At 35.6% G+C, this 13,224-nt stretch overlaps 1 protein-coding gene across 3 annotated transcripts in view; it reads left to right on the forward strand.

Moving 5' to 3' along the window:
* The window catches only part of SLC30A6 (solute carrier family 30 member 6), a 41,923-nt gene extending 29,831 nt beyond the window's left edge, over nucleotides 1-12,092 (forward strand). For all 3 annotated transcript variants that reach the window (XM_084622908.1, XM_084622909.1, XM_084622910.1), the window contains 8 exons: nucleotides 277-312; nucleotides 2,547-2,641; nucleotides 5,393-5,441; nucleotides 7,247-7,366; nucleotides 7,705-7,807; nucleotides 8,212-8,259; nucleotides 8,940-9,008; nucleotides 11,031-12,092. In XM_084622908.1, coding sequence (XP_084479034.1) covers nucleotides 277-312; nucleotides 2,547-2,641; nucleotides 5,393-5,441; nucleotides 7,247-7,366; nucleotides 7,705-7,807; nucleotides 8,212-8,259; nucleotides 8,940-9,008; nucleotides 11,031-11,528 — 1,018 coding nt within the window. In that variant the 3' untranslated portion in view covers nucleotides 11,529-12,092. The remainder of the gene's footprint in view (nucleotides 1-276; nucleotides 313-2,546; nucleotides 2,642-5,392; nucleotides 5,442-7,246; nucleotides 7,367-7,704; nucleotides 7,808-8,211; nucleotides 8,260-8,939; nucleotides 9,009-11,030) is intronic.
* The last annotated feature ends 1,132 nt before the right edge of the window (nucleotides 12,093-13,224 follow it).

Consider the following 13,224-nt stretch of genomic DNA (forward strand, 5'->3'; position numbering starts at 1 on the left):
CAGTGGTAAATTATACCGTTTCAATTTGGTGCCAAGCATATTGGAATAATTACTTCATGTGTTGTCATAAAAATGGCATACTTATCCATACATCTCAATACAGCATTTGCCATTTTTGCAGCATTGTTGAAGCATTTAATTTGGCATCCTGTATCCCACTTGTTATGTTTATTTGTGAGTTTAGGTGCCCAGAAATGAAAATATATTTTAAAAACTAACTATATAAAGGAAATAATTTAATAAAAACAACTAAAATTGACAATTTATTTCTTGTAGTACAGAACGGTTTCTGGAACAACCTGAGATACACACGTAAGATTGGATTTTTATATATGAAACTATAATTTTTTGTCAGTTTACTTCTGTTTTAATTCTTTATCTAGTACGAAGTAAGAGTGACTTGGCTTATCTAGTATTAAACTGTTTTCAGTACATTGAAAAGTTATTACCATAGGGCTCGCACGCAGTTTGGAACACAGAAATATCAATCTATGGTGTGCAATTACAAATTAGTCTACATGAGCCCATAAATAGTCAGATAGTTGAAGAGCAGTTACATATTTGTTCCTTGTAACTTAGTGCTTCTATTAATTATTTTTAGGGCTGTCAATCACAGTTAACTCGCGCGATTAACTCACACGATTAACTCAAAAATTAATCACGATTAAAAAAAATTAACTGCCATTAATCGCAGTTTTAATCACACTGTTAAACAATAGAATACCAGTTGAAATGTATTCAATATTTTTGGATGTTTTTCTACATTTTCAAATATATTGATTTAAATTACAACATAGAACACAGTGTACACTGCTCACTTTATATTATTTTTTATTACAAATAATTGCACTGTAAAAATTATAAACAAAAGAAATAGTATTTTTCAGTTCACCTCATACAACTACTGTAGTGCAGTCTCTTTATCATTAAAGTGCCACTTATAAAAGTAGATTTTTTGTTTGTTACATAACTGCACTCAAACAAAACAATGCAAAACTTTAGAGCCTACAAGTCCACTCAGTCCTACTTTTTATTCAGCCAATCACTAAGACAAACGTGTTTGTTTACATTTACGGGAGATAATGCTGCCCAATTCTTATTTACAATGTCACCAGAAAGTGAGAACAGGCCTTTGCATGGGACTTTTGTAGCTGACATTGCAAGGTATTTACATGCCAGATATACTAAACACTCGTATGCCCCTTCATGCTTCGGCCACCATTCCTCAGGACATGATTTCATGCTGATGACGCTCGTTTAAAAAAAAATGCATTAATTAAATTTGTGACTGAAGTCCTTGGGCAAGAATTGAATGTCTTTGGCTCTGTTTTACCCGCATTCTGCCATATGTTTCACGTTTTAGTAGTCCCGGATGATGACTCAGCACATGTTGTTCATTTTAAGAACACTTTTGCTGAAGATTTGACAAAATGCAAAGAAGGTACCAATGTGAGATAGGTACAGCACTTGACCCAAGGTTTAAGAATCCGAAGTGCCTTCCAAAATCTGAGAGGGATGAGGTGTGGAGAATGCTTTCAGAAGCCTTAAAAGAGCAACACTCCGATGCAGAAACTACAGAATCCTAACCACCAAAAAAAAAAAATCAACCTTCTGCTGGTGGCATCTGACTCAGATGCTGAAAATGAACATGTGTCAGTGTGCACTGCTTTGGATTGTTATCAAGCAGAACCTGACATCAGCATGGATGCATGTCCTCTGGAATGGTGGGTGAAGCATGAAGGGACATATGAATCTTTAATGCATCTGGCATGTAAATATCTTGTGACACCGGCTGCAACAGTGCGATGTGAACACCTGTTCTCACTTTCAGGTGATGTGAGCAAGAAGCAAGCAGCATTATCTCCTGAAAATGTAAACAAACTTGTTTGTCTGAGTGATTGGCTGAACAAGAAATAGGACTAAGTGGATTTGTGGGCTCTGAAGTTTTACATTGGTTTATTTTTGAATGCAATTATTTTTTGTACATAATTCTACATTTGTAATTTCAACTGTCATTATAGAGATTGCACTACAGTATTTGTATTATTAGGTGAATTGAAAAATACAATTTTTTTTGGCTTTTACAGTGCAAATATTTGTAATCAAACAAATATAAAGTGGGCACTGTACACTTTGAATTCTGTGTTGTAATTGAAATCAGTATATTTGAAAATGTAGAAAACATCCAAAAATATTTAAATAAATGGTATTCTGTTATTTAACAGAGCAGTTAATTGTGATTAATTATTTTAATGGCATGATTAGTTTTTTAAATCGCTTGACAGCCCTAATTATTTTAATATTTTTATTTATTAAAATTTCTCTTTTGAGCTTGTATAGTTAATTGAGAATTGAATTAAGCCTGATCTTACCACAAATAACATTTTTCAATATTGTGTATGAATGCTGTTGGTTTTTAAATATTCAACTGGAATTTATCATCATGGAGGATGTTCAGAAGTGTTTCATTGATGGCAGTTTAACTTTGTAACATCACAGGTGGATACTGTGAAAAATGAAGATTAATCTTTTTTTCCTCTCTTTAGGGGGCGATTGTTGGTTGGTACTTTCGTGGCTCTCTTTTTCAACTTGTTTACAATGCTTTCCATTCGGAATAAACCTTTTGCTTATGTGTCTGAAGGTATGTGTTGAATGAACTGTGACAAGAATTAAGGAAAGGCAATGAATGTTAACTGTTTTCTTCAAATATATTTTTTGTTAGATAAGAAAAACAATTGCCATGTATGTCATTTCTAATAGTTCCATATATCTAATTAAAAGGTTTTGAATTCGAGGCGGTCTCATTTGTCATGTACAAAGTCCATAGGACGCACAGAGAGTAGTACGCTGTCATCAATATGGTAAATTGAGTATAATTTCAGATGTAGCTACTACTTTGATGTATTTAAAACAGATGTAAGAAGCACTTTTTCACACAACTCTGTCAACCTGTGGAACTTGTTGCCAAGGGATGTTGTGAAGGCCAAAAGTATAACTGGGTTCAAAAAAAAATTAGATAAGTTCATGGAGGATAGGTCCATCAAAGGCTATTAGCCAAAATGGTTAGGGATGCAATCCCATGGTCTAGGTGTCCCTAAACCTCTGACTGCCAGAAGCTGGGACTGGACAGCAGGGGATGGATCACTAGATAATTGTCCTGTTCTGTTTTTTTCCCCTCTGAAGTTTCTGGCATTGGCCACTGTCAGAAGACAGGATACTGGGCTAGATGGAACATTGATCTGTCCAAGTGTGGCCTTTCTATGTTAAGAAACAGATTAGTTTCTTCTTCTGTTGTAGCTCTTTTATTCAACCAGTAAAACTTTAATGTGGATAATCTTACAAGGATACAGACAGACTTGTACAAATATTTAAAGTTTTGTTAATTAAAAACCACCTTCTTTTTACAACTTACTCCTTGGAGTTTTTACTCTTTGTATAGTAAAATCACAATCATTCTCACTAATTGAGCATTATGGAAATTTGCAAATTGAATGAATGCATAACTTTTTAAAAAGTCTGTTGCATCACAAAATAATTTGTTCTGATTAGTTGTAGTTTAAATTATTTATAGTATTTCATATGTAATGCACTAATGTAGAAAAGCAGAGTGAATTGAGCAGGGAGCCAGGAACTCCAAAATTCTAACCCTGACTTCCAAGTTGAAGCGCAACCATTCTGTACCACGTTTTCTATGTCAGTAAAGTGGGGGTGGTAATAATTACTTTATAAGGGCTTTGTGAGGATTAATTAATTGTAGTGGTCCCCTTCATAAATGTAAAGAGTTGTCAATGCTTATTACTGTTTTTAATTTGTGTTGTATATTTTGAAAGTGAACTTCTTAATCTGAGACTCATTACAGCTGTCGTCTTAGAGAAGGGATGAGATCTACATTTTTCAGGAAAATTAATTGAGTTTTGTAGACTAGCTTCAAAGTGAGAATTAGCAAAGTTCTACATTACCTTCATGATTTGCTTTTGACCAGATCCATCACAACGAGCTAGAAAGGAAAATAATTAATTTTATGTGGCAAAGAACCAGAAACCTGTGATGAATTTAAACAAAAATTTAAAAAATTATGTGATAAGACACAGTCATAGTAAATGGCTCTTCGTTATAACAAAGAGAGAGTATTCCTAGGGTCTGTGTGAGGATATAGAGGAAGCTGTAGACAAGGAGATGGTGAAATGTGCTGATGATAATCATTTAAGCTAGTGAAAACTAAGGAGGATTGTGGAAAAAATCGAGAGACTTTGTCAAATGGTGTTGGGTATCTAGGTGGAAGATGATTAACTGGGATCAAGGCAAGGTACTGAAAAACTCTAAATTTCTCTTGTGTAACTGCACCTCTTCACCCCCTTTCCCCCCTTACACTAGGGTTGCCAATTTTGGTTGGATGTATTCCTGGAAATTTAATAACATGATGTAATCTTTAATTAAAGATCAATCTTCAATTCTTGGAGACTCCAGGCCAATCCTGGAGGGTTGGCAACCCTAGAGTAAGGGGGGGTATGAGGTAAAAAGTTTGTGGACCATTGTTTTAGGTTATAACCCTGTCATCTGAGTAGGGGTCAGAGAGGAATTTTGGCCACCAAATTTGAGCATTGCTGAATTGATTAGCTGCCCTGTGTGAGGCCTTCAGCATATATTGGGTATTTGCTACTGTTGGAGGCAGTATATAGGCACTGATCTGATCCACTGTACTAATTCCTATGTGCCTGTATGCATACAACAAATGTTACTGTCTGAGCCTCAGTTAGGAAGGTGTATTAATTTTATTTATTTATTTATTTATTCAATTTGTTTAGGAGAGCTGAATTAAATGGCTAAAAGGTGGTGGTTTTCCCCTCCACATCTAGTTCACATGTTGTGTTTGAGAGTGGATAATGCTGTAGCTGCCTGTATTTACAAAAATTTCCTTTCAACGTAGTCACAGGGCCAGACTGTGCTCCCTTTCCTCATGTTGGTGAGCAGCTACTTGCATGAATAGTCCCATTGATGTCAATAGGACTACTCATGTCTGCAGAAAATCACAAGTGTGTGTGTGTGTGGGGGGGGGGGGGTTACAAGTAGTGTGCTCCCATAGAGAGCTCAAGTTTGTATTCACTTAGACGTTAACAAAGAAAATATTTTCTTTAAAAATAAACAGTGAAATCTGCAGTTGCACTTGAAATTAATCCAATTCAGATGTTGCATGACAAAAGGTGTCCAATCAACCACAGGCCAGAAAATGTTCTCCTTTCTCAAGTGATATTTGAAACTCACTGATCATTGTGATCTAATGTTAAGATGGATTATTCACTCATATTTTACTACTTCCTTACATTATTTTTTAAAAACACACCTTAAGATGAATTGTTATGATTATAATTAGTACCTTTGTGTTTTTGTAAAGCTGCTAGTACGAGTTGGCTTCAGGAGCATGTTGCAGATCTTAGCAGAAGGTAAGGCTTCATGATATTTTTTCATAATAGCTAATACTTAAGTCAATATTAGTCATTATGTCATGCCAAGTTATTTTTTTACTGCATATAGACATAGTATAGGGCACTCTCACCAGGCACTGAGGCATAAGCTTGGTATTAAAACATTTCTGCTCTCTCTCTCTCTCTTGCTCAGCAAATCTGAGTAAAATTCCTCAAATGAGTGAAGATAATTCTATCTGCAGCAAAGCCAGTCTGAACTGCATTTCCTAGCAGCTGCTAGGGCTGCCTCACAGCTCAAAATGCTTAATTTAAACATAAGAATTTTATGGGGACGTCTCTCTTAGTCCAGCAGGAAGATGGGGGTCTCTAAAAAGACCAGGCATAGAGACAGATGCACATTGTTTCTCTCTCTGGTTTTTTCCTTTTATTTTCTTTGTGTCCCAAGCATCACAGATTTCCCCCCCCCCCCCCCCCCCCATTGGCTGCAGAGCCACAACAAGGTCTCTCTTCCAAGAACTGAAACATTGGTTGTCATGTTTTTTGGCTGTTAACCCTTTTAGTATGTATGTTTGGACACTGAATGCCAAATAATACAGATAATTTGCAAATAGCCTTTGCCAGATATTTAAAATGTTTATATTTTGAGCCTTACACATCCCTGTGTGTATTTTATGCTGTCAGCACTACAAATACAGTAAAAAGTTATATCTAAAAATAAGGTAATGGAGTATGTTAAACCATATTACATAACACTTTAGACATGCTGCAAACCCTACCTGTTCCCTAAAGCATTTCAGGAGTGGGATGGGCAATATGAAAGAAGGTGTAGTAGAAGGAGCAAAAAAAGCACAAGTTACTGAAATCATAAAGAGCTTGATCCTTCAATGAGCTAAACAGTCTGGTCCTGATCCTGCAGTACACGTAAGCGCATCCTGAACCTGCATGCATAGTACCTTATTGGACCAAACCCTTAATGGTGCAAGTTAGATGAGACAAGATGAAAGGGACTCTGTGTAGCAAGGAGCAGGACTGTGAAGGTCACATCTCAATGTGTGAATGTGGCAAAGAGTCAATAGTTTCTAAATTGCATAAATAAAAAGTTACAAATGTAAAGAAAAATAATGGTATCACTGTACAAGGGCCGTGGAAGAGCAACCCTAGGACTACTGTGTAGAGAATTGGAGGGGGTTAATGTCTAAAAGATTTAGATAGAGAAGACAATGAGGTTGATTTATTGTATGTCAACCCAGTATTATGGGGAACAGCATAGAAAGCAGTCTTTAAATATCTGAAAATCACATTTTCCAATCTTTTTTAAAGGGGCTTCCGGAACAAGGGTCTAGGACACACAGTCAGATCTGCTAACAAAAAGGGCATAACACTTGATTGCAGTTTAAATTTGTGGAAACATTTTCTGAAAGACTGATTACTCTAGTATACTTTACTGTAATTTTGTCTTCCGTTTTTCCTTGTGAGATTGGAAATCTTTATTTAAAACTGGGAAAGAGTTTAAATATAATTCAGATTCAAAAGATAGGAATGTTCTATGCACAAAGCACTTGATTTCAAATTTTGAGTAAGAAGAGGAGACATAAATGGCTCTAGGCCTGAAAATAATTAATCTTTGTAGCTCACAAAGAGGATCATGTAACTTCCAGCAGGAAAAAAAGGCTTTTAATCCAGTCAGCAACATCATCCTATCTACATGATCCTCAAAGTGGATCTATTGTATGTTGGAGTAGTAGGTGTAGCTTTTTAATTCTAGTTTTCCAGCACTTACCACAACAACCAGCTGACAATTGCTTTTTTCTGTTTTGTTGCAGTCTATGTGGAATCATTCCAGGGTTGAGCAGCATCTTCCTTCCACGAATGAATCCTTTTGTCTTGATTGATCTTGCTGGTGCTTTTGCGCTTTGCATTACGTATATGTTAATTGAAATTAAGTACGTATAATAATTATTGAAATAAATAAAATAAGTATTTAGGATATAATTCATGGGAAATCTCCTTTTAGGTTTGCAAGCACTGGTCATGTGGTAAGAAGTTGAAATGTCACGTGAAATTTCAGCTTCTTACCACATGAACCAAAATTGTTGAGACACATTTGTTTTTTAAAAGGCTGTGTGTTTCAGAAACACATGCTTAGTGAATTTTTGTATGTTCTCTCTCTCTCCCCCCCCCCCCCCCCGCCCAATGGTGGCCATTTAAAAGAAAAGGCATATGGCTTGCAGATACCCTAGGAAACAAGCATGTCATTTAAAATTACCCTTTTTTGTTTCAGCAATTATTTTGCTGTAGATACAGCTTCTGCGATCGCTATTGCTTTGATGACTTTTGGTACCATGTATCCTATGAGTGTCTACAGTGGAAAAGTACTACTTCAGGTGAGACAGTGTCAGAAAATGTTTTAATTTTACTTTTTTTAAAATGTACATGTTTAATGATATCCACCATTAAACATGGAAATGAAAAATGTTCACAAGAAAGAAATGATACATGATTAAACTCTGAAGAAATTTGTAACATGAGACAACTTTGTATCACAGAATCATAGCAATCACAGATGCAGCCTATAGTTTCGATTGAATTGTTGCTCTGTTGTTAAATACTATCAGCATTGTGAGTTTAGTAAACTACCCAGTCAAGTAATTACATTTAAAAGACTATACTACTATAAATTATAAAGGCAGCAGACTGTAGATCATAATAAAGCCTAATATAGCTTTAAGATTAGGACCAAATTAGCATCTGTTTGTCTTTATTATAACATTCTTTTGATTATTTTCAGACAACCCCACCACATGTGATTGGTCAGCTAGATAAACTTATTAGAGAGGTAAGTTAGCGTATAACATGATATATGAGGTTCACAGCAAAGAAGTCCAATACAAAGGCTGAACGTGCATAGTGAGAACCTACAGGTCTTTCAAGTGTTCCTCCCACAGAAGATAAATCTGACTGCAAATGAAAATTCTACACTTTCACTTTGTGTGTGTGTGTGTGTGTGTGTGTGTGTGTGTGTAAGAAATATAAAGCTTACAATCTAAATTAGACAGTACAGTTGATATGTCTTATAGAAAGGTTCAAATTCCTAAATTGGTACAGATCTTCTTTAAAATATATTCAATCTTTGATAAATTATCACTGAAAAGGTTTGCAACAATTTGTTTTAAGAAGGCATAAAAGAGGGAGTTTCCGTTTATATTTTAACAAAGTGAGGAATTGTAAGCATTCATGAAAGAGCCTGGGTGTCGGGGAGGAAACAGGTCTTGCTATATGAAGAAATTACACATTTGTAGATAGTTGGAATACATTGGATATAAATATGTATAGGAGTTTAGTGGCATGTTCAATAAAGTCCCTTATGAAAATTTAGTTGAAGGGAGAGTCCACAATGCAAAATGAAATATTGACAGTATCATCTACAGCTCAGCTATCTAAACCAATCTGCATTTCTAAAAGACTGGAAATGTTTTCTTTAATGATAATTTACCACATATTTGTGTTTTAAATTAGGTTTCCACTTTGGATGGTGTCTTGGAGGTTAGAAATGAGCATTTCTGGACATTGGGCTTTGGTACTTTGGTATGTTTTATGCCATATTGTCTTATTCTTTAAAAAGGAAACATCTTTAATCTCTTAGCTAAATAATTATTAAATGAGATCTCTTATTATTTTAAATGGGATTTGGAAATTCAGATGCCATAAAATATAGCTTTCCCCCTTCCTGTTAAATAAAGCTTGAGGGGATTTTTTTTTTAAAAAAAACACTAATTGCAGCACTTTTCTGAAAACTTAGAGTGAGGCTTGGAATCCTCTCCCCCACCCTGAATAAGATACAATTTTTGGTTATATACAGAAGCATCATGGCACAGATCCACCATAACAATCTTTTGTTAAAGAAATGCAATTACAATTCAGAGTAGTATCATAAATGTAGAACTACTTTATATCTAGAAAGAGAACAATACCACTAGCAGCAGATTCAAATGTTTCTCAGCCACGCACTTGTCTTACTGTAGGCTAGATTATAGCTTGGTCCTTGTAGGATTTTTTTTTTAGTGCGCCCTCCATGAAATCTTTGCTTTGAACCATGCATTGATAACCAGTTTTCAGACTTGTCAGAGGACGTTAGAGTTGAATCTTCTTGATGTAATCATTGACTTAAACAACAGCTTTGGAGTAAAGCTGCCATTTTGGATCTTTTAAAAATTCTTCCAAATGTCATCAATGATTAGTGCCAAATCAATTGATATGGGATTCTCCTATGGCTTTATCTTATGGGAAGTTAATATGAATTGTCTCTGAGGAAGAAAAAGCTCAGCTACGAGAAGTGAAAAGGAAAATATGGTCTCTTCAACTGAACCATATGTGCTCTAGCAATCCTAAAACAGAACTAGAATTGCTGTATTACAGAGGAGCACCTAATAAGATCCTAAATGGAAAATATGGAGTTTATTAAAGCTTTCTAACAGCTGTTTTTTCTTCTGTGATATAAAATGGACACACAAAGGAAATTGTTACTGAAACTAAAGCGGGGGATCAGGTACTCAATGACAGCCAGGAATTAAGAGTCCTTTAAAACTTTCCTCTCCTTTTTATTCTTCTGGCATGTCATACCCTGAAAACATGAGCTTCTTGGCCAAAGTTAACTTACCCAAATTTGCTGATAAGGAAAGGGAGGCTCTGGAGTCACCTATTCTGTTATCTGAAATACAAGATGTTACTGAACTACTGAAGTCATGCAGTGGGAATACGTTGGACTCAGTGGATTCTCCACAAATTTTTACAAAACTTTTGCACCTCAGCTTTTCTGTTTGTACTTAGCACTTTCCAATCTGCAGTGGAAATTGGAGTGCTGCCCAAAATCTGCCTACACTCTTGCTAGTTAGTACTACCAGAAAGAAAACCAGCCATTAACTGCTCTTGCTGTAGGTCAAATTCTTTGTTAGATATGGATGCAAAAGACAAATGAGGGACAGAACTTTGTTTCCCATGCTGTCTGCAGTACTATTCAAGTTATGGAAGAGGGAGATATTAGTAAGGGTCAGAAAGGCACACGCCACACACAGATTATATCCTGTAGTGTAATCACTTCAGACACAGAGCTCTGAGTCTATGTACTGTTAATGGCAGTGCTGCTGTTCTTACTTTACCTTCAAGCTCACCTGTTACAGGTGTTGTCTCTTGCATTCAGCAGCAGCATAAGGACATACTTTTCTCAACTTGGAGTTTGTTTCACTGTTCTTTCTTCTCCTTCTCTCCACCTGCTCCTGTCATGTTACAGCTGCTGGCCTCATTTCACTGTTAACAATATTTAACATCAAGTGCATAACCTTTTAATAATCTAAATTTCCCAGAAATGAATCTCAGCTTGTCACCATTCCCAGTGTTTTGGCCTCATGGAAATTTGTTCTCATCATGGAATTACTTAAGTGTGGCTCTGATCAGTCGTCTCCACTGACGCTTCACAGTAGTCTCCACTTTTGTGCAGAATAAGATACTCTTTAGCGCTCCTTGTATCTAAAATGTTTTAATGCAAATCAAGATCTCCACCTAAAAGTTTTATAACAGCCTGGTTGGTTTTTGTTTTGGTTCACTTTCTAGGCTGGATCAGTACATGTACGAATTCGAAGAGATGCTAATGAACAAATGGTACTTGCTCATGTGACTAATCGACTGTATACTCTAGTCTCTACTTTGACTGTTCAGATTTTCAAAGATGATTGGATCAGACCGACCTTAACATCTGGGCCTATTGCAAACAATATGTTGAATCTTTCAGATCATCATGTTATTCCAATGCCGCCTTTAAAGGCTACTGATAATTTGAACCCTGTTACATCCACTCCAGCTAAACCTAGCAGCCCACCTCCAGAATTTTCTTTTAACACACCGGGCAAAAATATGAACCCAGTTATCCTTTTAAACACTCAGACAAGACCCTATGGATTGGGCCTTAATTATGGATCTGTACCTTACAGCAGTGTATTCAATCAAGGACTTGGAATTTCGGGGATGGGAGCAACTCAAGGATTCAGGACTGGTTTTACACATGTCCCAAGCAGATACGGAACTGGCACTCGAGGTCAACCCCAGCCATAATAAACTCTATTTTGCGTTATTTATTGTACATAAGGGTATTGATTTAATTTTTTTTATTTTAATTGCCCAGCCTTTGTAAACCATTAGACCATTTTAAATTACTGGGATCAATTGTTTATATTCATTAAACAGTTAAATAGCATTTCCACTTTTTTATGTTCATATATATGATGCAACAAATTCTTGACAGACTTGTGAAACTTGCATATAGTTTTTACAGCTACTGAATTTATTCACATGCAAATGTTACCTTTCTTTTTCCTCCAATAATGTGCTGAAGTATAACGTGAACATAGTTTCATGCAAGAGCAAAATTGTGAAGGCAGAGCATCCTCCATTCTTTTCAACTGCGAATTGTTTCTGAATTGTTTACTGAATGATTGTGCAACAGCAATGGTTCATCTGTTCTGCCTCAGTTATTTTTTTTCTTAAAAATTATGATCACTGTTTGATCAATCTTTGGCAAAGTCACAGTTAGATTTTCCTCTGTTGGAAAAGTCTTTTTTCTCAATACACATTTTACTGTCCAGTATGAGGAAAAACTAAGGCTTTTAAATTTCTTATTGACATTAAGGAATCGTTTATTTCAAAATTTTATTTCTTGTTGATTTTATTGAGGTACAAAGTGGTCATCAACTGTTTTTTTTGTAGCTGTTCCATACTCATATTTGTATTTTTTTTATTTAATTGCAAAATTACATGACAGTATACTGGGAAATAAAATATTAGAAACTCCGTATTTTAGAAGCACCTCTTTCTTACTTATGGCCAGTCCCGTAACAGTAGGAACAAGGTAAATGGCTTTGGCATGCATAGTGGATGGCTCACGCTTGTTAAGCCACTAGTACATCCTTCAGATTGTTGAAAGTGCCCTTTCATTCCATTGTGACTTTGTATTTCTCCTGTAGATCTTCAGAAAACAGTTCACCATGTATACACCTAGTTCACAAGCATAGTATATATCAATGGTGCTGAAAAAGAGATCGCAGTATATGGCAGTGATGCTCTGCTTTTGTGGTACTGATAGGGTGACCAGACAGCAAGTATGAAAAATCAGGACAGGGGGTGGGGGGTAATAGGAGACTATTTAAGAAAAAGACCCAAAAATCGGGACAGTCCCTATAAAATCGGGACATCTGGTCACCCTAGGTACTGAGGGCCATATTGGCAACATGGCTGTGTCTAATTTTCATGTACACTTACCTGTTTTTTCTAATAAATATTAGGGCTGTCAATTAATCGCAGTTAACTCATGCGATTAACTCAAAAATTATCGTGATTTAAAAAAATAATCGTGATTAATCGCAGTTTTAATTGCATGGTTAAACAATAGAATACCAATTTAAATTTATTAAATATTTTTGAATGTTTTTCTACATTTTCAAATATATTGATTTCTATTACAACACAGAATACAAAGTGTACAGTGTTCACTTTATATTTTTATTACAAATATTTGCACTGTAAAAATGATAAAATAAACAGTATTTTTAATTCACCTCATACAAGTACTGCAATGCAATCTCTTTATCATGAAAGTGCAATTTACAAATGTAGATTTTTTGTTGTTACATAACTGCACTCACAAACAAAACAATGTAAAACTTTAGAGCCTGGAAGCACACTCAGTCCTACCTTTTGTTCAGTCAATTGCTAAGCTAAACAAGTTTGCTTACCTTTATGGGAGATAATGCTG

Source organism: Lepidochelys olivacea (genome assembly GCF_965140295.1).
Source record: "Lepidochelys olivacea isolate rLepOli2 genome assembly, chromosome: 3".
Lineage (NCBI taxonomy): Eukaryota > Metazoa > Chordata > Testudines > Cheloniidae > Lepidochelys > Lepidochelys olivacea.